Below are 21,618 nucleotides of genomic sequence, written 5' to 3'. Positions count from 1 at the left end.
ATCCTAATCCTCAGTGTTTTTGACCACTAACTGAAATGAATAGTGTATGTATTTGTGTCTAGCTGTGTAGACATATGCATATGATAGCAGTGCTGTTCTTGACACTATGGTCAAGCATTTGTCAGAGTTTCCAGTGTAAACTTCCTTTTGGATGTTTTTTCATTTTAGCTTGGTTTTCCTGTGGGATAAAATTATAGGGCCTGAATGGTTTTGGATGGAAACTTTTTTCTTTTTTTAATAGGGAATGAATACATACTATTCAAAATGTGTGTGTTTTCTTGTATTTTATAACATTTTATCATAAGTTTTAAAAATACTTGTATGTATTTTTCTTTCTTTAATGATTTTTTTTGAAGATTTTACTTATTTTTTTGACAGAGAGAGACAGCAAGAGAGGGAACACAAGCAGGGGGAATGGGAGAGGGAGAAGCAGGCTTCCCGCTGAGCAGGGAGCCCGATGGGAGACTCGATCCCAGGACCATGGGATCATGACCCAAGCCGAAGGCAGACGCTTAATGACTGAGCCACCCAGGCGCCCTCTTTCTTTAATGATTAAAAAAATATATTAGATATTGTGACCCCATACTCATAAAGTTTTTCTTTGCTGTTGTGGTAGTTTTTTCTCTGAAAATGATCACTGTCATCAATGTATCCAAGTTCAAAGAATGTGAATCATTTTTATAAGCTTTTAGTAGATACAAAGAGCAATGATATCTTGATTGAACATCTGGATACCTATCCCAAGTTAAGAAAAAATGAACGGCTTATAATTTATAAACTTAATCCTTAGACCTTTATCAGTAAATGTATTCATTGGTCTTTGTTACAAATTTTAGTAAAGTGTATTTAGAGACAGGCCAAAACTTAGAATATACCCCCTTATATCCACTGACTGCCTTCTAATGGATGACTGGTCTCTTGTGCTCTGGTCTCAGATGACTGGATTGAGTGGCCACTTGACCCAAGACCATCTAATCAGTAGGCAGGCCTTTGGTCTAGGCAGTAATCTAGCCCTGAGGTTCTACTCACCAGAGATGAGGGTGACTTGGTATACCAATCAGAAACTTTATTTATTTATTTTTAAATGTTTTATTTATTTATTTGACAGAGAGAGACACAGTGAGAGAGGGAACACAAGCAGGGGGAGTGGGAGAGGGAGAAGCAGGCTTCTTGCTGAGCAGGGAGCCTGATAGGCTGCTCGATCCCAGGACCCCGGGATCATGACCTGAGCCAAAGGCAGACGCTTAATGACTGAGCCACCCAGGTGCCCCGTAATCAGAACCTTTAAATTTGAACTGGCATGGAGCAGTTGAAGGCAGGAGTAGAAGCTGAAGACACAAGAAAAAGAGGTGTGTTAATGGTGGGGCCATATCATAGGATTCCATAAATCCTTGTTTTTATGGATTCTGCCTTTATCAATGCTTTACTGAAGTTACTCTTATCAGGGTCACCTCCAAATCTGATGGACTCATGTCTGTCAGCATTTGATACTTGTCTATATTCTCTTTGTGGAAATACACTCTTCTTTGGCTTCTGTGACACTACTCAGGTTTTCTTTCTACCTCTGTTTCTTCTCATTCTCTTTGCTGGGTCTTGCTCCTCTACTCAACTTGTATGTGTTGGATTTTTTCAGGGCTGTTTGAGCTTCACTTTCTGCACTCTCACCATAGGTGATCTCATTTATTCCATTGGCTTGAAGACCATTTATATACTGTTGGGTTGTTTCTATCTCTAGTTCAGATTTTGGTCTTGTATATGCAGTTGCTGACTGGACATCTCCAGGTATATGTTTTTAAAACATCTCCAACTTTTAACACATTCTCCGTGGAACACTTGATTTCCCCACCACACTATTTCTTCTTTCTTTTACTTAATAACTCTTCTGTTCACCCAGCTGTTCAAACCAGACAACTGATAGTCATATTTGATTCCTTTCTGTTTCTCGCCTTCTCTTCACTTTCATATTCCCCCTTCAGAATAGTTACTATCAGCGAGTACTGTTGCATCTGCCTCCAGTATTTATCTCTAATTTGTCCACTTTGTCATTATCATGACTCTCTAACAGGAGTCCTCTAACTGGTTTCCCTACTTCTCTTGCCTCTTTTCTATTCATTTAACTCATACTGAGCAGAGTGATCTTTTTAAAAATACAAATTGTATGCTATGTCTCTCCTTCAAGCTTTAAAATTGCGATGGTTTTTCACTGTATCTAGAATTAAATCCGAACTCCTTACCTTTGCCTTTTGATTTTCTTCATCTTGACTTTTTTTCACACAATTTTCCTGACATTGCTAATTTAAATTTTTTTTAAAGATTTTATTTATTTATTTGAGAGAGCAAGAATGAGAGAGAGAGAGAGAGCACATGAGAGAGGGGAGGGTCAGAGGGAGAAGCAGACTCCCCGCTGAGCAGGGAGCCTGATGCGGGACTCAATTCCGAGACTCCAGGATCATGACCTGAGCCGAAGGCAGTCGCTTAACCAACTGAGCCACCCAGGCGCCCTAATTTTAATTTAATATTAAAATTAAATGCATGTGGGTTAAAACTCTTTTGAGTTTTTAAAAACTTGAATGGACTTGATTTCCCCCCTTTTATCTTATCTCCCTTTCCTCTTATTCTTTCTCTTAATTTAATAAAATTGCACCAGATTCAAATCACCACTAGCCCTGTCTCCATCCCCCAGGTCTTTGATTTGATTTGGTATCTCGTAGACTCCTTTGAGAACTGTTTGGGTTGTTTGGTTAGCATCAGGGGAATTTCTTTAAGGCTACCAGAGAAGTTTTTCTGCTTATATATCTCTCATACACAATTATCATTGGAAGAAACTTGGAACTTTACTTCTTGTTTTTGGTGACACTTCATCTTCTCGGTTCTCTGTTCCATCTCACACTGAGCTTTCTGCCTCATTGTCAAGTTTTCTTTATTTTTTCTCTAGCTGCCCCATGGTTCCATCTTTAAGGCTCTGTTCATTGTTCTCTGCTCTGTTAGTGAGCTCATATGTTCCTCTGACTTTCACCTTTATGGGAGAACTCTAAAACCTATTCTCTAGGGTAGCTCCATGTTTCCAAAACTGTCTTGAATCTTTCTTCCCTTGGATGCCTGGGAGTTAATCCATTGTCCCCAACACCAACCTGCATGAACTTCCTTGATAAATTAACTTCTCTGTCTCGTGATTCCATTTTTACCAGTGGTGTTATCATTCTCTAGACCTGGAAACAGTGTCCTGTCTTTCCTTTTCATTACATCTGATACGACAAAAAATCCTTTTGTTTTCATCTTTTAAATGTATCTCAGACTGCCTTTTCTTCTGTTCTTCCACTGCCATCAGCTTAGGATAGGTCCTTGTAACTCCTCATTATTAGTTTGGTAATAATATTTTGGCTAATTTGACTGCCTCCCTCTGAACCTCTCTAAAGCACATATTTATTATGTTTGCTCTAGCCCAAAATGTCTCTGTGGTCAGTACACGACACCCCGATTACCCTGCATTTTTTCAGGTCCTTCACAGCTGGGTTTGCTCACATTCTTCACTCCCATCTCCGTTCCTCCCAGTCCGCTGTCTCCTCTGCCTGGTCACACATATCTTCTCACGTTTCACCGTGCAGTGTGCTCACTCTTAACCTCCAAGCTCTTCCGGCCTAAGATGTCTTCTTACCTATCCTGTGTTTCTCCCTTGTCCTACACATGCTTCCCTTCATTCCCATTGACATCTGGGAGCAGTTTAACCTACCGCATGTCTTCTTGACCTTGAATTGTGCCCGTGATAACACTGGGTTGAGCACTCGATTTGGTTCATGTTATCAAAACGTACCCGGGATCAACAAATGTTAGGTGTTCCAAAACAATTAAACAGCTAAACCTCTGTGTCATTACATTTCCTTAAATTAAATCCAAACAGAAAGAATGTTGAAGTATTTAAGGCAGCTTAGGTGCAAAGGAAAATGTTGGAAGGCCAAAGAAGACTTGAAATCATCTTTTGAGAGACTTACCACCACCAAAAAGGGTCCCTCTAAATACTAACAGAACTAACAAGCCAGTTAGAGAATCTGTCTAACCCATGATAGTTGCATTTTACTTCGTACAAAGCGGAGGGAGGTGACTGAACTCATGTCTGCTTCTGTTTGTGTTAAAGAATCTATTAGGAAGGGCGCCTGGGTGGCTCAGTCGTTAAGCGTCTGCCTTCGGCTCAGGTCATGATCCCAGAGTCCTGGGATCGAGTCCCACATCGGGCTCCCTGCTCAGCGGGAAGCCTGCTTCTCCCTCTCCCACTCCCCCTGCTTGTGTTCCTGCTCTCACTGTCTCTCTCTGTCGAATAAATAAATAAATCTTTAAAAAAAAAAAGAATCTATTAGGAAGATTAGCCCTTCCAGGTGGTCCTGCCTAGGGTAGGGTGTAGGCATTAAATGAAAAAATAACAGTGGTTTAGTGATAGGGAAACTCATGTTACTCTTTAGCAGAAGTGATAAAGTGTACAGGTTCCAGATTGCCTGGGTCTGAAGCTCAGCAGGGCCCCTTTCTAGCTATGTGAAAGTCACTAAATACCTCTGGGACTCAATTTACTACATGTAAAATAAGGATAATAATATCCGCTTCATGGCATTGTAGAGAGGATTAAATGAGTTAATACACATAAACTGCTTAGAACAGTGACTGTCTCAGAGTATGTGCTTACTAAGTTTTTACTATTATTATGTATACATGATATGACTGGGAAAAGATGACTCATTCCCGATTTTCAGAAAGAACTATTTATTGTGAAACAGGAAATGGCTCTTTAGAATGTGTATCTTTTTTTTTTTTTTAAATAACTGATCTGTCCTTGGTGATCCTTGTTTATTTTGGCTTATTCATTCATTAACAAGTTTTTTTTTTTTTAAGATTTTATTTAATTATTTGACAGAGATAGCCTGAGAGGGAACACAAACAGGGGGAGTGGGAGAGGGAGAAGCAGGCTTCCCGCTGAGCAGGGAGCCCAATGCGGGGCTCGATCCCAGGATACTGGGATCATGACCTGAGCCGAAGGCAGACGCTTAACGACTGAGCCACCCAGGCGCCCCTGAGATCATGATGTTTTCACTGGATCCTGAAAAAGACTCCAGTTGAGGGTTCTATGAATAAGGGTCTCGTGGTCCATCTGGATCTCTGAACAATCTGTAGATAAAGCATCTGATTTCATCAGAAGATTGAAACATACACATTTTTGTATGTGTTTTCCATTTCCACAGAGAGCCTGGTGCATATTTTTCCAGATTTATGTAATATGAGCATTTCTGAGATCTAGATGAATGTCTTTCAAAACAGTTTCTGCTGAGCTTGCTGCACTTGGCCCTTTTCAAAGAGACATTGTAATTTGCATGCGATACTTGGGAACTCTCAAGTCTTTGGACTTCAGGAAATGGCAAGAAGTGGCTCAGAAGCTACTGCTTGGTCAACTTTGTGGTATCAGGGTGCACTAATGGTACAAGCAAGCAATGTAAATTGTTAAAACTTCAGAATGAGATATATTTTCTTTTTGTCAAGATTTTTTTTACCCCTAATATCTGTTGATAAAGGTTGCCTTATGATTCTGTGAAAGTAGAGTAGTTGTGGCTTGAGGGGCTCTAAATAATTTGCCCATTTTGTGTCTGAAGTTCCCATTGTTGGAATTTAGCCATTGGATGAAGCTGTTTTGTTATTGTTCTTCTGAAGTCTTTGCAATAATGTAAATATGTTTCTTTGTAGGGGAAAACTCATTGTCCCTTTAGCAGCCAGGGGAGTCAAACACCATAGTTTAAGAGGACAAAGGCAGATTTTTGTAGGTGTGTAAAGGTCATGAGAACAGGGTGTGATTGTGGTGGAAATACTGTGTGCCGTGGCAGGTGGGAGTGGGGAGTTGGAGGGGGGCTGTATAAAGGGTGGTAGAGGATGAGGGGGATGTCCACATTTCTGCTGCCACTACATTTGTCCAAATTAATGTCAAAGAATTATTCTGTTGGTATTAAATTTATCATACTTTCTGGTTCTATGTAATGAAGCTTTTTCTACACCATTGCTAGTAAAACTGAATGTCGTACAGCCTTGGTTTTCTTATCTGTAAAATGAGAATATTAATGCCTACTTGGTGGGATTATTATGAGGCTTTAGTGGGAGAACACATGGAAAGACCCTAGCTAGAATATTGTAGGTCCTTGCCAAGTGCTTTTTCCTTTCCTCTCAACTTGTTCCATGAAATTTACTTAATAGCATTTTCTTGCTCTTATTTATGTATGTTAATCTTACTGCCCACCAGACTGTAAATTTTTTTGTGGATAAGTACCATTTTTTTTTCATTCTCTGCATTATAGTACCTTGTACCTTTTCCTTCATAGTGCAACCTGTTTTACATTTATTTATATGACCATTTAATTAGGTTTTCTTTACTTTTGGTCTGTAAGCTCCATGAAGGCTAGGACCTTATTTGATTTTGCTGAGAAATGTAAATTTAAGGCCTAGACTAGTTCCTGGCATGCAAGAAGTGTTCTGTAAATATTTGTGGAATAAATGAATGGATGATTGATTAGTAAGTTAAACATAGTAGGTTCTAAGCAAATACTTGTTCTGGGAAGGTTGAAACTACCTATCATAATCTTTCCAGACAGCCTGAAGCCTTGTAGGGGGCTATAAAAAGTTTGCAGAATTTTAGCTAATGCCTTAGATCTTTAAATAACAGGGTGTGTGGAAAAGAGAAAAGGTGTACAGAATATTTTGAAGTGGTCCAGTACTTAATGTTATTTTAGTGGGAGGTCAGTAAGATTTGTTACGAATATGTTATTATGAAGAACTCTTTAAGTGTAAATTACTATTATTACTTTTAGCTAATATTTATAAATATTAACATCTGTGAATACTAATATTAAAATTTAGATTAGAAGGACAAAACTGTCAAACACTGCTTGTTTTCTTTCCTTTGCCAACTTTGCATAAACCTGATTATATCTGAGGGGAGCTTTGAGGATGTTTGAGAACCGAGTGCGTCCTGGTTGGTAGTACTTCTCCAGATTGTTGAATTCTTCATAAATTCTTGCTTTTCTGTCCCAAAGGCTCTGTTAGTGCGTCATTCATTCATCCAAATGCCAACTCCCTTCCTCCTCCAGGATTTGGGCACTTTGCTGATGCCTGGCCTGGTAGCTGAATCATTTCACACATCAAACTGAGTCAGCTTCTTTACCTTTCCTCTAATCAAATTACAATTTTACTTTGAAATAATCTCACTGGATATTAGTAGGCTGAGCTCAATACAGTTGCACAACTGGATACACACAGAAGAAGGGAAGAAGCCCTATATGTGTCAGCAATTTATGTTGTTCATTTGATAAGTGTTTTTTTAAAAAGCTGACATTTATTGAACATTTTTCTTTTAAAGATTTTATTTATTTATTTGACAGAGAGAGACACAGCGAGAGAGGGAACACAAGCAGGGGGAGTGTGAGAGGGAGAAGCAGGCTTCCCACGGAGGAGGGAGCCCGATGCGGGGCTCGATCCCAGGACCCCAGGATCATGACCTGAGCCAAAGGCAGACGCTTAATGACTGAGCCACCCAGGCGCCCCTATTCAACATTTTTCATGTACCAGGCACTATGTGAAAATTTTATGTATTCTCTCATGAAGTTCTCAAGCTATCACTGTGACAGAGCTACTATTCTTAGACTCGTTTTGCAAAGGACACCAAGGCTGCGCAGTGCTTTTTAACAGTAATTAGCAGCTGAAGTTTGAGCACTTACTGTGTTCTGGACGTTGTTCTGTGTGTTTTTATTTTTATTCACTCACATAACCCTTAAGTCAGCCCCATGAGGTACTATTATTATGCCCTTATTTATATATGAGGAAACTGAGGCACAGACACTCACCTATGGCTTCCCAGCTAGAAAGTGGCAAAGCCAGCCTTGGAATCCAGGCAGTCTGATTTTGTCGCCCATTGTCTGAACTGCCACACCACACACTCCAGATTGTCTAGCTGCTACACGGTAGAGAGTGATTAGAGCCTAGGCTCCCTGACTTCAAAGTGTGGGTGTGTGTGGCCCAAAGAACAACCTCAGCCATCTGGAAGAATGCAGAATGGGTTTACGGTTTTTTTTTCAAGTTCCCAATTGTGCCAAAAGAAATTGACTTAATTTGTAAATGTTTCTAAGATGTTCCTCCAGAATAACAACTGGCGGACTTTTGAGATAGTGGACTTAGTTGCCCAGCTTAGTTTTAACTTCGTTTTAACTATTACTCTTAATAATGCCAGATCCTATTTCTTATATTTGGCCTGGCTCCTTAAGTGGAAGATACAGTTATGGAATACGTTTTCTGAAAGGGAAAGTCATTATAGTATAACTGAAGAGAAAATGTTTGTACTACCTGATGGCATGTTTAGCTAAGCCCTAGGGTACTACATTGGGCGAAGAATGCTGAATTATATCAAGATTCAGAAAAAAGGGTTGTGCTTAGAATCGCATCATCAACATTCATATCTTTAGGTTTCAGTGACTTTTTTCTACTCTTGCTGATGACATTTGTGGCCAGGATGTCAGTGGCAAAGAAGGGACTTAAGTTGTAAATATCCTGGTTTAAACTGGTATCCTATCTTACCATTCAGTGTTTTATTTTTTTTGAAGATTTTATTTATTTATTTGACAGAGAGAGAAAGAGAGCAAGCACTCGCCAGCACATGCAGGGGGAGTGGATGGCAGAGGGAAAGGGAGAAGCAGGCTCCCCGCTGAGAGAGAGCCCTGGGTCAGGCTCAATCCCAGACCCTGGGATCATGACCTGAGCTAAAGGCAGATGCTTAACCGACTGACCCACCCAGGTGCCCCCCATTCAGTGTTTTAAAATGCTTCAGTGTTTAAAATGCTTCTTTGCTCTGAAAGTGTTAAGCTTTCTAGACACATTCTTTGTGTTTTATAAAATCTTTGTATTACTGTTCTTGAAGTTTTAATTTTGGAGTCATGCACTCACAATTATGCATACCTGTATATATACATCCATAAATACATGCTTGTAAGTTTCTCTCTGTTGTTCTATGCTTGACAGCACTATTTTCATACAGACTAAAAAATCAGGTTTTAAAATGGATTTCATTTTTCTTAGTATGATGTTTCAAATGTGAATTTTGGATTTCCTCAATGATTATATTATATATGGGCTTTACATTTATGTTTAATTTATATTAATATGCCTTGTATGAAGCATATGTGAATTCCACAATAAGTGGGTTGTACTGCATGGTATCACTGGATTTTATTGTCCAGATGATGACTTTAATTATAAATGTACACTCTTGGGATTAGAGGCCATTCTACCACTCTATTCACTCAGTGTTGTCACTCTCAGGAGCTTAAGGTCTCATATTTAAAACTCCCAACTGAGGTTCAGAAATAGCATCTCTAAGCTGCCATTGCAACATTGGATTGACTCCTTTTTATACTTTAAATCTTTTTTTAAAAGAAGTTTAAAGATACCTTTGGTGTCAGCTGTAAGTTGTGAAATAACAGTGGGCTTAATTGATGTTAATATGATATCTATGTATGTATGTATGTATCTAATTTGTTTTTAAACCTTATATCATACTGTTAAAATAGCTGCAGGTTCATCCCATCCTGAACTGATTCACATCAATGTTAATCCTCAAAACAAATGGAAAGTAGATAGGCCATTTTTTATCCCTTGTAGAAGTAATCTCTGGGGTTGGGGAAACCCTCAATTAACTGAAATACTTGAGAGTAATGTGATCTTTTATTGGTTTTATTTTATTTTTTTGGGTGGAGGATCAAATGAAAGTGCTTCCTGAAAATTTGTAATCCATTAATTTACTTCTTTGCCTTATAACCACGACATAAGTAAAAATAGTCTTTTTGAGGGTTTTTGTTGCTCATTACCTTTGGACCCAGCTAAAAATTGGGCTTCGACAGTTTTGACTCTCAAACACATCTTGGAACTTTGTCCTATTAATTCCTTTTTATTAGATTATGATTTTATGGCTTGCTCCCTGTTTTAAAAGCCAAGTGCAGAAGAAAAGAGAAATTATGGTATTTGAGTGTTTTAAATACTGTAGATGGCCTCTGTTTAATTCAGGTTTGATAGTATTAGAATAAAATTCAACAAAAATTTAATATTTGTAGGAATGCTTCAGAATTTATTTTTTAAATGGTTTTAAAGGGGTGCCTGGGTGGCTCAGTTGGTTGAGAGTCCAACTCTTGATTTCAGCTTGGGTTGTGATCCCAGGGTCTTGGGATCGAGCCCTTCCTTTGGCTCCATGCTGGGTGTGGAGCCTGCTTGGGATTCTCTCTGTCCCTCTCCCTCTGCCCCTCCCCATCTTCTATAAATAAAGAGATATAGAGATAGATAGATAGATAATTTTAAAATAACTTTGAAGCTATGCCAAAATCAAGCCCCAAGTTGGGGAGCCTGCTTCTCCCTCTGTCTGCCACTCCCCCTACCGGTGCTCTCTCTCTCTCTCTGTCTCTCTCTCTCTGACAAATAATAAAATCTTAAAAAAAACAAAACAAACAGAAAATAGTTTTAATGGGAGCTGTAAAATAAGGAATTGAATCCATGCTGTATGTTATAGATACTTGGTAGATGTTTGTCAAATGAATGGTAACTTTGTGAAAAGCACTTTCTGTCTTACAAATGGCTTTTTCCCTGAGTCCTCACTCAACCCTGTGAAGTACATTTTCTCAATTTTACAGATGAGGAGACTAATGCTCATAGCAGGAAAGGTGTGATTCCAGTTCAGAACCAGAGTCAAGGCCAAAGTCAAAGTGTTTCACAAGGCCCAGGATGATCTCCTCCTACAGCTGCTCATACCTTACTCTTTTGATCCATCTCCCCCACTTTCTACTCAGGCTCCAGCCATGTTTGCTCCTTTGCTGATGCTCAGATTCACCAGCACATTCCCTGCCTCAGAGTACCTTTGCACTTACTATCCCTATGCTTGGGCCACTTTCCCCCCAGAGGCCCTCTTGGCTGACTCCCTCACTTCCTTCATGTGTTTGCTCAAATGCTGTCTTCCAGGTGACTACTCTATCTAAAACCTTACCCTCTAACCCCAGCATACTATTGCTCTGCATACTATTTTCCTCCATAGTTATACCATATAATGTATTATTTTTAGTTGCAGTTATTTGTTTTCTTGTGCTAGAATGTAAAGCTCTGTGAGGGAAGGGATTTTGTCTCTTTGTTGTGGTATTCCAGCATTGCTGGGCCCTCAGTGGGAGTTCAGTGAATATTTGGCGAATGACTGACTGACTGACTGAGTAAGTGAGTGTAAAGCCTATGCCATTTGCACTAAACTTTCCAACTTTTCACTTATTAATGGTACACTTGGCAAAATCATCAGGTTATTTTGGCTCTGGAGGGCATTCCAAATTATACTACTTCATTAATGTACATTCGTCTTCATTTTGACTTTTTCTCTGTTGTATTTTTCTCTCATCCTTGAGTATAAACCATTTTGTTTAAGAAATCAACTAGATTTTTTCAATGAAGTATTAGAAAATAAGGCATTATTTTATTAGATGTTAGTAAGGGAAGGTGATATTTCAAGAAACTAAGAAACTGCATTTTTTAGTTAGGTTTTTGTCAAGTAAACTGGCCTTTTCAATTCATAAATACTGTTATCATTAAAAATATCCTTGTCTGTCTTTCCTTTTCCTTTCCTTCCTCCTCCCTCCCTCCCTCCCTTCCTTCCTTCCTTCCTTCCTTCCTTCCACCTTTCTTGAAATATAACTGACAATATAACATTGTATAAGATGTATAACATGATGCTAACACCTCCATCTGGTCACATGATTACCATTTCTTTTTTGTGGTGAGAACATTTAAGGTCTACTCTCTAAGTAACTTTCAAGTCTGTATTATTAACTATAATCACCATGCTGTACATTAGATCCTTGAAACTTACTCATTTTATATCTGGAAGTTTGTACTGGATGTTTGACCAGCATCTCTCCATTTCCCCCACCCTTGAGAACCCTGGTAGCCATCATTCTAGTCTCTATAAGTTTGGCTTTTTTAGATTTCACATATAAGTGAAATAATACAGTATCTGTCTTACTGTCTGACTTATTTTGCTTAGCCCATCCTTATTTTTTAATTTGCACCTTATGACTTGGCATTATTAAAATATTAGGAAATAATTTAATATTAATATTAAACCTTTCCCTCTATTCTTCAGTATAATTTTATTTCCAGAGAAATAAAGTTCTAATTTAGAATTGGAAACATGGAGAAAGAAGATGCAATATGTAGAATTTATTGACTGAACCTGTATCTGTTGTGTACTTACATATTCTAGAAACTTCTCCTTGGAGCTGGGTATTAAAAGATGAACAAAACATGTGTTTGATTCACTGGTTTAAAAAAAATCCCAATATTATGTGGCAAGTACTTCAATGGAGGTATGTGTAAAGTTTGTGCAATTTCTTATGTTACATAGTTCCAAAGGACTGCATGGCTGCTATAAAGTGAGACGCTCCTGTACTGTTGTAGGTATTTGATTATCTTCTCAGCTTTTATGATCATCTAAACACAGTTGAAATTGGTATATCATTACAGCTAGAACTCAGTTATCTATGCTACCTAGACGAATGTTGGACCAAAGGAGCAATACGGCCCCAAATTCCCAGATACAGGCCTGTGGAAAAGTTGTTCCTGGTGCCGGGCAAGATGAACAGTAAATAGAAGGAAGGAAGGTCAACGGGGGAAGAGCACATGATGGTGTGTGCGTGCGTGCATGCATGTGCGTGTGTGCGGGCACATGTGCCACCCTCCTTCTTTGGGAAGAATTGTCTTTTATTCTGAGATTGCCCTTTCTCTTCTCTTATTCAAAAGAGCCTTTTTTTTAAAATGAAATTATAGTGAAAACAAATGGTGGCTACTTACTATTTTAATGACTTTATGTGGAAAAAAAAGTCAACATGGTTTTTTTTGTAATTTCACTGATAGTTAAAATCCTCAAAAAAGGGACTCACTGACAAAGATACTTTAGAACACTGTATGATTCTTGGAACCCTCTGTAAGCTTCAGGAATTTCTTGTGTTCAGAGGCCCTGGTTCCATCTCTGGAAATAAGCCCTTAGGTAATGAATTAATAATAGAGAGATTGACTCTGTCAACCAGAGGCTTTGGTGGCTTCTGTCCTGTGGGTGAGTTTGGTGGCAGGAAAGTAATCTACACCTATAATTAGGAATTGATCAATTTTAAAATGTTTTATTTCTTGTCCTGACAAGTTTCAGTGACTGCCTTGGCATTAGAAGATAAAACATGAGGGATAGCTAGTATGAAGGGTTAGAAACAGAAGTATTTATTAGAAGTTGTGTGTGTGTGTGAAGTGTGCACAATGTGTGCATATGTGTGTTTTTCTCTATTCTGATTGGAACATAGCGTCAAAATAATGTGAAAGCCTTGAATCCTGTAATTTTGCTGCTGCAGCCACTAGTTTGCAACTGGTGACCTTTGGGTTTTACTTACAAAGTGGAAAGCATGGATTTGTCAGCTTTTGGGCAAGGAAAACTGGAGAGATCCACGAAAGAGTAACAACAAATAGGTGTTGATTTTCCAAGCTGAGTAGAAGAATTAATGTATTGTTATTTAATAAGACTTTAAGTTACCTGTCTCCATTGTTCACTAGTTTAGGGCTGATTTTATACTGTTTTAAAATACGTAAATGCTTATAGAACAGTCAATCACATTTTCCTTTGCATTTAGATTACAACTTTCCTTAACCAGATAGCTAACTGATAGTTTATCCATAGCTCCAGTGGTGGTGCTGGTTGTTAGTTGCTGTGATTTATCACCATCACCGTCATCATCGTTGTTGGTACTGGTGCCAGCTCTGGGATGAGACTACCTGGGTTCGGATACCAGCTGCAGCTGTTCGTAGTGGGTGATGTTGGACAAGTGACTTAGCTGTTCTGGGCCCCAGTCCTTCTGAAAAACTGGGATAGAAATAGTGGCCACTCATCACATATTCTGTGGATCAAAAGGGGATGATGTACGTAAGGAGCTTATTAGTACAGTGCTTTGCAGTAGTCAGTGTCGTCATTCTTTTACCTTGAGATATCAGCACTGGCCTTTTCTGCCTTTCAGTTTGTTTGAACTTACTTAATACTCACACCTAGGTCTCATGTTTTTGGATACTATTTTATGTGTAGCCATTTTTTGAGACATGTTTTGAATCTGTGAAAAAAGTGCACACCAATAATCAGCAAAGTGTTTTCCGATCTTCCTAATAGATTGGAAAGAGTTCTGAAAGCAGCCCACTGTCCATTTGCTTCTTTCCAGCCCAGGTGAAGAAAGATGCTTTCACTGTTGTAGATGTGCTCAGGGACCTTCCTTTGTGTGGAAGTGGAAAGTTTTCACGGTTAGTTTTAAATTAAAAGAGAAAGAATTTCAAAGGTGGAGAAGATGAAAGAAGGATTTTATAGTTATTACTTTAAAAACAGTGGCTTTCAAGCGTGGCCTCACATTGAAATCACTTGAGATGCTTTTAAAAAATACGTAGTTGTGGAAACAACGTACCACCACCACCATTGTCGTCAATGGTTTTTTAACCCACTGCTTTGAATACAGTAATTAAGTAATTAGAATGGTCAGTCTTTCATGCTTGCTTTATTTATTTATTTATTTTTAAAGATTTTATTTATTTATTTGGCAGAGAGAGACACAGTGAGAGAGGGAACACAGGCAGGGGGAGTGGGAGAGGAAGAAGCAGGCTCCTCACTGAGCAAGGAGCCCAATGTGGGGCTTGATCCCAGGACCCTGGGATCATGACCTGAGCCGAAGGCAGACGCTTAACAACTGAGCCACCCAGGTGCCCCTTTCATACTTATTTTAGCTAACATGTTAGTTTTGGGGTAGTTTCTTATTTGTTTATTTACATTGAAATAACTTGTGAAATCAACATGTTATACTTAGGTCTAGTTCATAGGACATGAAGCTTAGTATTATTACTTGATTCATGAGAGAGAGAGAGAAGGTAGAGGGGGAGGGAGAGGCAGGCTCCCAGGGATCCTGATGCGGGACTTGATCCCAGGACCCTGGGATCATGACCTGAGCTGAAGGCAGATGCTTAATTGACTGAGCCACACAGGTGCTCTCATTAGAAAGATTTATAGTTTTGTCTCCCAGTTTTGTTGAAATATTGCTGTTTGTATTTGTAATTTTTTGGGTGTCGCAAACATCCTAATTCAAGCATATTTCGCTAATAAAAATAGGATTCCGTTCAGTTTTCCTGAAATATGTGCTACAGAAAGAATGCCTCTTAAATCTGTGTTTAGAAGTAAACTCGGTGGCAAGGATTTGGACAAACCACATAGTCAGGCAGTTAGGCATTTTACCACTTGTACCAGCATGCCATGCCTCAGCTCTTCAAGGCTAAGGGAACTTTATATTTTAGTGCTAAGCTCTCGTTACTACTATGAAACTAGTTTCCTGTAAATATAGATTCATGTGCCTTCCTCAAGTAAGAGTCTCATTGACCTATTTGAAGTTTTAGAGGGTTGTGTGGGAGGGACTGATAGCATACACGGACGGGGGTTTATACACCTTAGGGGAAGTTCTAAAGAGCTAAGATGGGAGGGGGGAATCAAAGACCACGTGTATGTTCCCGTCTGTGCTGGTACCTTTATTTTTTGTGAGAGTTGGAGAAATGCACGTAAAAGGGCCAAGTAATAGCTTACAACATTTTCAGGTGAAAAGCATTGTTAATTTAGTAGGATTTTACTTCACAACTTTTGAATTGAAATAATTGGTTATAAATATTGTTCATTAGGAGCTCAAATAATGTTACTGCTTAGCTTCCAGTGCAAGCATCATTTTATATAAATGTTTATTCACTATATTTCCACATTCATTTTAACAGCCTGTGTGTTAACTTACCAGCCTACCTCATTATTTTTTCTAAATCAATTTGCATTTTTTCCTGTGATGACATAGCTAATAAATGTTATAATGATGTGGGCCTTCTTTATTTGGTTGGCTTATTTGTAAGTGTGGATTTAATATTCTGATTTTCAACGACTTAAGTTGAATGGAGTCTTACAGCACCAGACACAAGACCTAGCTTATGTTTTATTTCTTCTACCTTTGCTACTTTTTGCTTTGCAGAGTCCTGACTGAGTCAGGCCCCGAGGGAAGATGGGCCCATAATTGGATCCATGATCCTGTGCCCCAAACATTAGATGGGATGGAATGATGGAAGCTGTTCACTAGGGTGGAATGAGCTGCTTTTGCCAATTACAGACAAACATCTAATAAACAACCAGCCCTTGAAATCATAGTAAGGGTGAGGAGAGGTGTATGTGTGTGCCTGTGTGCATTAATGTATGTGTGTGGGGGGGGGTTGGGCTGTGGCAAAAATGTATATAGCTCCTATTGCCTGTTCTTGGGACACAAGGAAAATCTTTCTCTCTCTCTCTCTCTCTCTGAGGGAGAGAGGGAGGGGCTGGGGCAGAGGGAGAGAGAGAATCTTACCTAGTGTGGAACCTGACGTGGGGCTTGATATCACAACCCTGAATCATGACCTGAGCTGAAATCAAGAGTCAGATGCTTAACCAACTGAGCTTCCCAGGTGCCCTGAGAATCTTAGTCTCTTAATTTGAGCTTTCATCTTCCCTCTACTTTTGAATTCTATATCCATGTTCCCACTCCTTCTTGTACTTGTAAATTTTAAAATTATTTGGTATGAACACCTTGGAAGTGAGTCATTTTCCCCAGCTTATTGATGAGAATTGATAAGAGGATGCTGGGAGATGGTAATAGAAAAGGCATATGGGAGGGGTGCCTGGGTGGCTCAGTCGGCTAAGCGGCTGCCTTCAGCTGGTCATGATCTCAAGGATCCTGGGATCAAGTCCCACATCGTGCTCCCCAGTCTGCTTCTCCCTCTGTGCATGCTCTCTCTCTCTCTCTCTCAAATAAATCAAATCTTTAAAAAAAAAAATTAAAAAAAAAGAAAAGAAAAGGCATATGGGAGAAAAAACCTAATGCTTAAAAGGAAAAAGAGGGACAGTACAGTGAGAAATGTAACTGCCAAGTGGATTGACCACTTAACTTAGCTGGTTACTACATTATTTTCTTGGGTGAGAAACATATTCTGGAAATCAACTTAATTTTTAAGAGTAGTTCCAGAGCAGCAGAATCTGACCCTGTGAATCTTACCAAGCTATGATAGTTGGCTCAGTTACCTCCCCTTTAAACAAATACTAACATTGGATGGATGGGTTGTTGTGCTAATGACCTTCATGGTATTATATAACCACTTATTGATTCCTCATTATTTATGGTCATGATTCTATGGAGTTCTTCTCCCGGGGGTTAGGGATGGCCTGCGTAGACCAGGGGTTTCCATTGGAAGAGAGATGACACAAGCATCACTGCCTGGTCTGCTTTGGGATTCTGAGATGACCTTTAATTTTTCTAAGTTACATTTATTTCTCAATGTCTGTTAATCCCCCCCCCCCTTCAATCTAAGTTACTTTAGAAGTGTTTAGATTTTCAGGTGGCTTGGATTTGGGAGGTTTTGGATTGCTAAAATCTAGTGTTTGTGCTTCGTGTTCAAAATGTATTGCCTAATTTCTTCTTTTATCATTTATGGTATTTTCTTTATGGCCTAGTGCCTGATACTTTTTATAAATGTTTCTTTACAAAGATATTTATTATCTGCTCCTGGGACTGGTTCCATAGACATTAAACTTATATCATTGAAACATTCTTGACTACTCCAAGTGTTTCTTCTCTGATCCTAGCCTGTTGTACATTTTCACATTTCCCCTTTACATATCTCACTGGAGTTAGCGAGACGAAGGCAAGGAGTTTGGGAGCAGCATAGCTATTTGAGGCAATCCTAGAGCCACACATTAAAGAAGAGCCCTTTGCTCAGACTGATTTAGGTCCTCCTTCAGTGAGAATGAAAAAAAATTTTTTAAATGTTGCCCTTAATGAATTGGCTCTTTGAGGAACACTCCCCACTCTTTTTCTTTCAGTCTGTCTTGATTACTTCAGTTCTTTTAATTAAAGGAGAGAAGAGACGATCATCTTAGAGGAATTTAGTCTATGATAAAGGATAAAGAATAGCTTATTGCTGTCTGTGTTAATCTTGGGAATGGGCTAGAGGGGAGATAGAGAAGGGGTTCAGCCTGATCCATTATGAATGGGGCATGTTGGAGATTAATTGGTTGATTTCTTTCTGTGTTCTTTCTCTTTTTATCTCTGCACACACCCTGTTTTATGAAATGTGATACTCCTCTTGCCTTATATTGAGTTTGATTGTTGCACAGTGGTGAAGAGTCCTGGCTCTGGAGCTAGTCTGCCTGGGTTTGAATCCTGTCTCCACTGCTTGTTAGCTGTATGATTCTGGGCAAGTCACTGAATTTCTTTCTCTTGATTTTTTTCATCTGTTAAATTGGAAATAGTACCTACTGCATAGAATTGTTGGTGGGATTAAATGAGATATAATATGTGAAAATGCTTAGAACAGTACATAATAAATGTACCCAAAGTGCTTAGTAAATGTAAGCTATTATTATTCCATTAGGCAGATGGAGAGCCTGCTTCACATTTGCCTATGACCTTACATCAATTTGGATAAAGAATAAATTTCAACTGCCTAACCAAAAAAAAAAAAAAAAAAAGACTAAATGTTAATTGCCTGAATTTTTAAAACAGCCAAATAGATGAACCTTTTGAGTATTATTGCAGGGACCACAAAGATTAATCATTGTTGTCACTACTTAAATGATGGTTTGCTTTTTGGAGGAAAGGCTATCATTTATAGATGCTTTCATAATTCATATGTGCTGAGTTATACAGTTCTCCATGTAGATGGTCTTATTTTTAAGCTTTATTAAAGTTACTGTAACAAAAAGAGGATTAATTACAATTTCTCCTAATGATTTTAACCTTAATGTTACATTAATAAGATGTTTTTCCCTACGCAGCATCAAAACTTCCATTCAGCTTTGAGGTATGGGGTCTAGACGATTTAGAACTTCAATAATTAACCATAATGGACCTATGCATGTAACTAGTCATTGGTTAAGGATATATAGCTGTTTTCATAAGCAGCCTCGTTTAGTATTTTTTTAAAATTAGTTAATTTATTTTGAACACCTGAAGCAGGTAGCAATTAAAGAGAAAGCTTGGTCTGACTAAATTTAGTTCTTATAGTCTAAAGCTAGATTTTTTTTTTTTGAAAGTGATTAAGTATAGGGGCATAGATTAAGACATCTCACAGCTTAACTCAAATCTCAAAGTCTTTTATTCTAAGATACATTAATTAGGCTTTTGGGGACCTGTGGGGGTGGTGGTGGGAGGGGAAACATACTGGTTAAGAATAATTTCTGAATTTACATCTCGTTTTTAGCAGTGATGTTCTATATACCTTCAAAAATACTGACTATTTCTTGTTCCCTTGTATCTGGTAGAGAAATCCTATGTTTTCAGGTGTCCTGTCCACTCTTCTCTAGGTTTATCTTAAAGTTGATGTCAGTAGGCAGTGTTTTGGGGGAATTATCTGTGAGGTACTGGGTACCTGGGCTAGCGCTTGGGTTGTAGGATATGAGCAGGGGAAGAGGTCTGTAGAGAGGAGTCATGTGGACCCTTGAATAGGAGCCTAGCTCTCACTCCCTTCTGCTGGGGCTGCTGGTAGTTGTAAGGTGGGTGCTGTTAATTGTTGCACTTACCTCCAGAGACTAGGTGGCCCACGCTTTACGGCTGCTGTAAAGCATTTCCTGGGAGGCTGGCAACTGAGGATGGTTACAAGTGACTGGCCAAACATTGTTAAAGTCCTTCTTGAGTAGTACAAAGGGAATGTGGAAATGTGGTTAGGGACCTGGGCACTGTGCCCAGCTCCGTAACTCATTCATTGTGGCACCTCAGTGACTACCTCTTATTTTCTTTTTGGAAAAATGGAGAATAAGAATATAATGCTTACCTCTAAGAGTGTTTTGAGGATTAACGAGTTAATCACCTTGGGTGAAGGCAAGAGCTTACTCTGGTCATAATTTCATTGCCTTTGCAGAGAAGTTCCAGTGTGGGGAATAAAGTAGTGAAAATAAAACAGAAATTGAATGGGCTATCCACAATTTGGTATGTTTCAAGTCCAGCTGTAGATCAGGTTTTCATTCTAACTGGGGAATTTTAACCTAAAGTTTTTATCTAGTTTTTAGAAATGACACCAAACCAAATGTCTCATGTGCCATTTGTGGGAAAAGAACAGATGTTTATTCTGAGAGCATATTAATGAAGATGCTAGTGGTTTTCTCCCACTGTAAGGGAATAAGGTGGGTCAAAAGAGAGAGCATAGATTTAAGTAGAGTTTGCTCTTACTGTCCCATTACTGGTGTGTTCTTTTTGAGAGAATTGATATTACTTCATTTTGTTGGTTTTTCAAGTTTCTTTGACAAAGAAACTTCATAGATGTCAAGCCAAAACAAAACAAAATACAAACACACACATACAACAGTTGCTTTAAATACCAAGGATGTCAGCATGAAATTAAAATGAATTTACTGACATTTCTGCTTTGAAATTTTTTAATAAAACTAATTTAAACCAACAGTGACAACTTCTGGCTTTACCTTATAATGGGAAGTTTGACCTTTTTCAGTGTTTCTGGCTCAGGGGTTTCGACATGGGGGTGTTTTTGGTTAAAACGTGCTTCAACTCTCTAATGGCTCTTGGGATTTTGGTCAATCTTTGGTTGTGGAATAGCAAATGCTGTCCATTGTGTTGATACCATGCAGTTTTCAAAGACAAGGTCTCTGAAGTAGTGGCTGTGGTATCCCCTCCCGCCCATGTGTAATTGTTAAAAAGAACGCTGTTGTCATGTGAATTCTTATTTTTTGAGCTTGCTTTTGAAGTAACTTTCACAGAGAATTCCTGTTACCTAGAAATTGATGACAGACTTACACCATTTCCTTTTTTTTTCTTAGACGTTCCATCCTCAGAGCAGCCTGAACTGTTCCTAAAGAAACTTCAGCAGTGCTGTGTCATTTTTGACTTCATGGACACGCTATCTGATCTTAAAATGAAAGAATACAAGCGCTCCACTCTTAATGAACTGGTGGACTACATTACAATAAGCAGAGGCTGTTTGACAGAGCAGACTTACCCTGAAGTAGTTAGAATGGTGAGTTTCTTTTTTTCGCCGCGGACACTTTTAAGCACCTTCCATAGCGACTCACAGGTGTATTTATTGCAGAGTCAGGTCACTGGAGGTCACCTCCACAAATGAGAGCCAGCCTTCTGAGAGCTAAACTAAAGTAGTCGGAACAATACTAGAATTTGAAGAGTGTGATTTCAGGAGAATGAGATCCAGAACTTTTCGCCTACAACAGTACTGGAAGAATCAATGACTTCAAAATATGAAGCCAAGATTGCCAGGTATTCTTGGATTTCTGGCATTGTGAAAAGAAAAGCCACAGGAGAGTCAACACGAGTTGTAGATCTGTGTTTGAAAAATATTCAAGCGTGTTGGATGTCTTGATTTTTTTTTTTCTCCCTGTTCATTGTGGTAAATTAGAAATGGCTTTAACCTTAATAAAATTGTGATTTGTAGAATCTAGTTAAAGCCTGTCCTGGCTTTATAAACTAATCATTGTCTTTATAATCTTGAAAT

The 21,618-nt window shown here is 38.8% G+C and overlaps 1 protein-coding gene across 2 annotated transcripts in view; it reads left to right on the top strand.

Moving 5' to 3' along the window:
• Window positions 1-21,618, top strand: part of PPP2R5E (protein phosphatase 2 regulatory subunit B'epsilon) — a 148,551-nt gene that overhangs the window by 55,847 nt on the left and 71,086 nt on the right. For both annotated transcript variants that reach the window (XM_025869918.2, XM_025869917.2), the window contains exon 3: window positions 20,933-21,129. In XM_025869918.2, coding sequence (XP_025725703.1) covers window positions 20,933-21,129 — 197 coding nt within the window. The remainder of the gene's footprint in view (window positions 1-20,932; window positions 21,130-21,618) is intronic.

This window comes from Callorhinus ursinus, unplaced genomic scaffold (assembly GCF_003265705.2).
Source record: "Callorhinus ursinus isolate GAN/ISIS: 27379988/994484 unplaced genomic scaffold, GSC_fseal_2.0 scaffold8, whole genome shotgun sequence".
NCBI lineage: Eukaryota > Metazoa > Chordata > Mammalia > Carnivora > Otariidae > Callorhinus > Callorhinus ursinus.
Note: the sequence above shows the minus strand (reverse complement) of the source record. Positions and strands in the feature narration are given on the sequence as shown.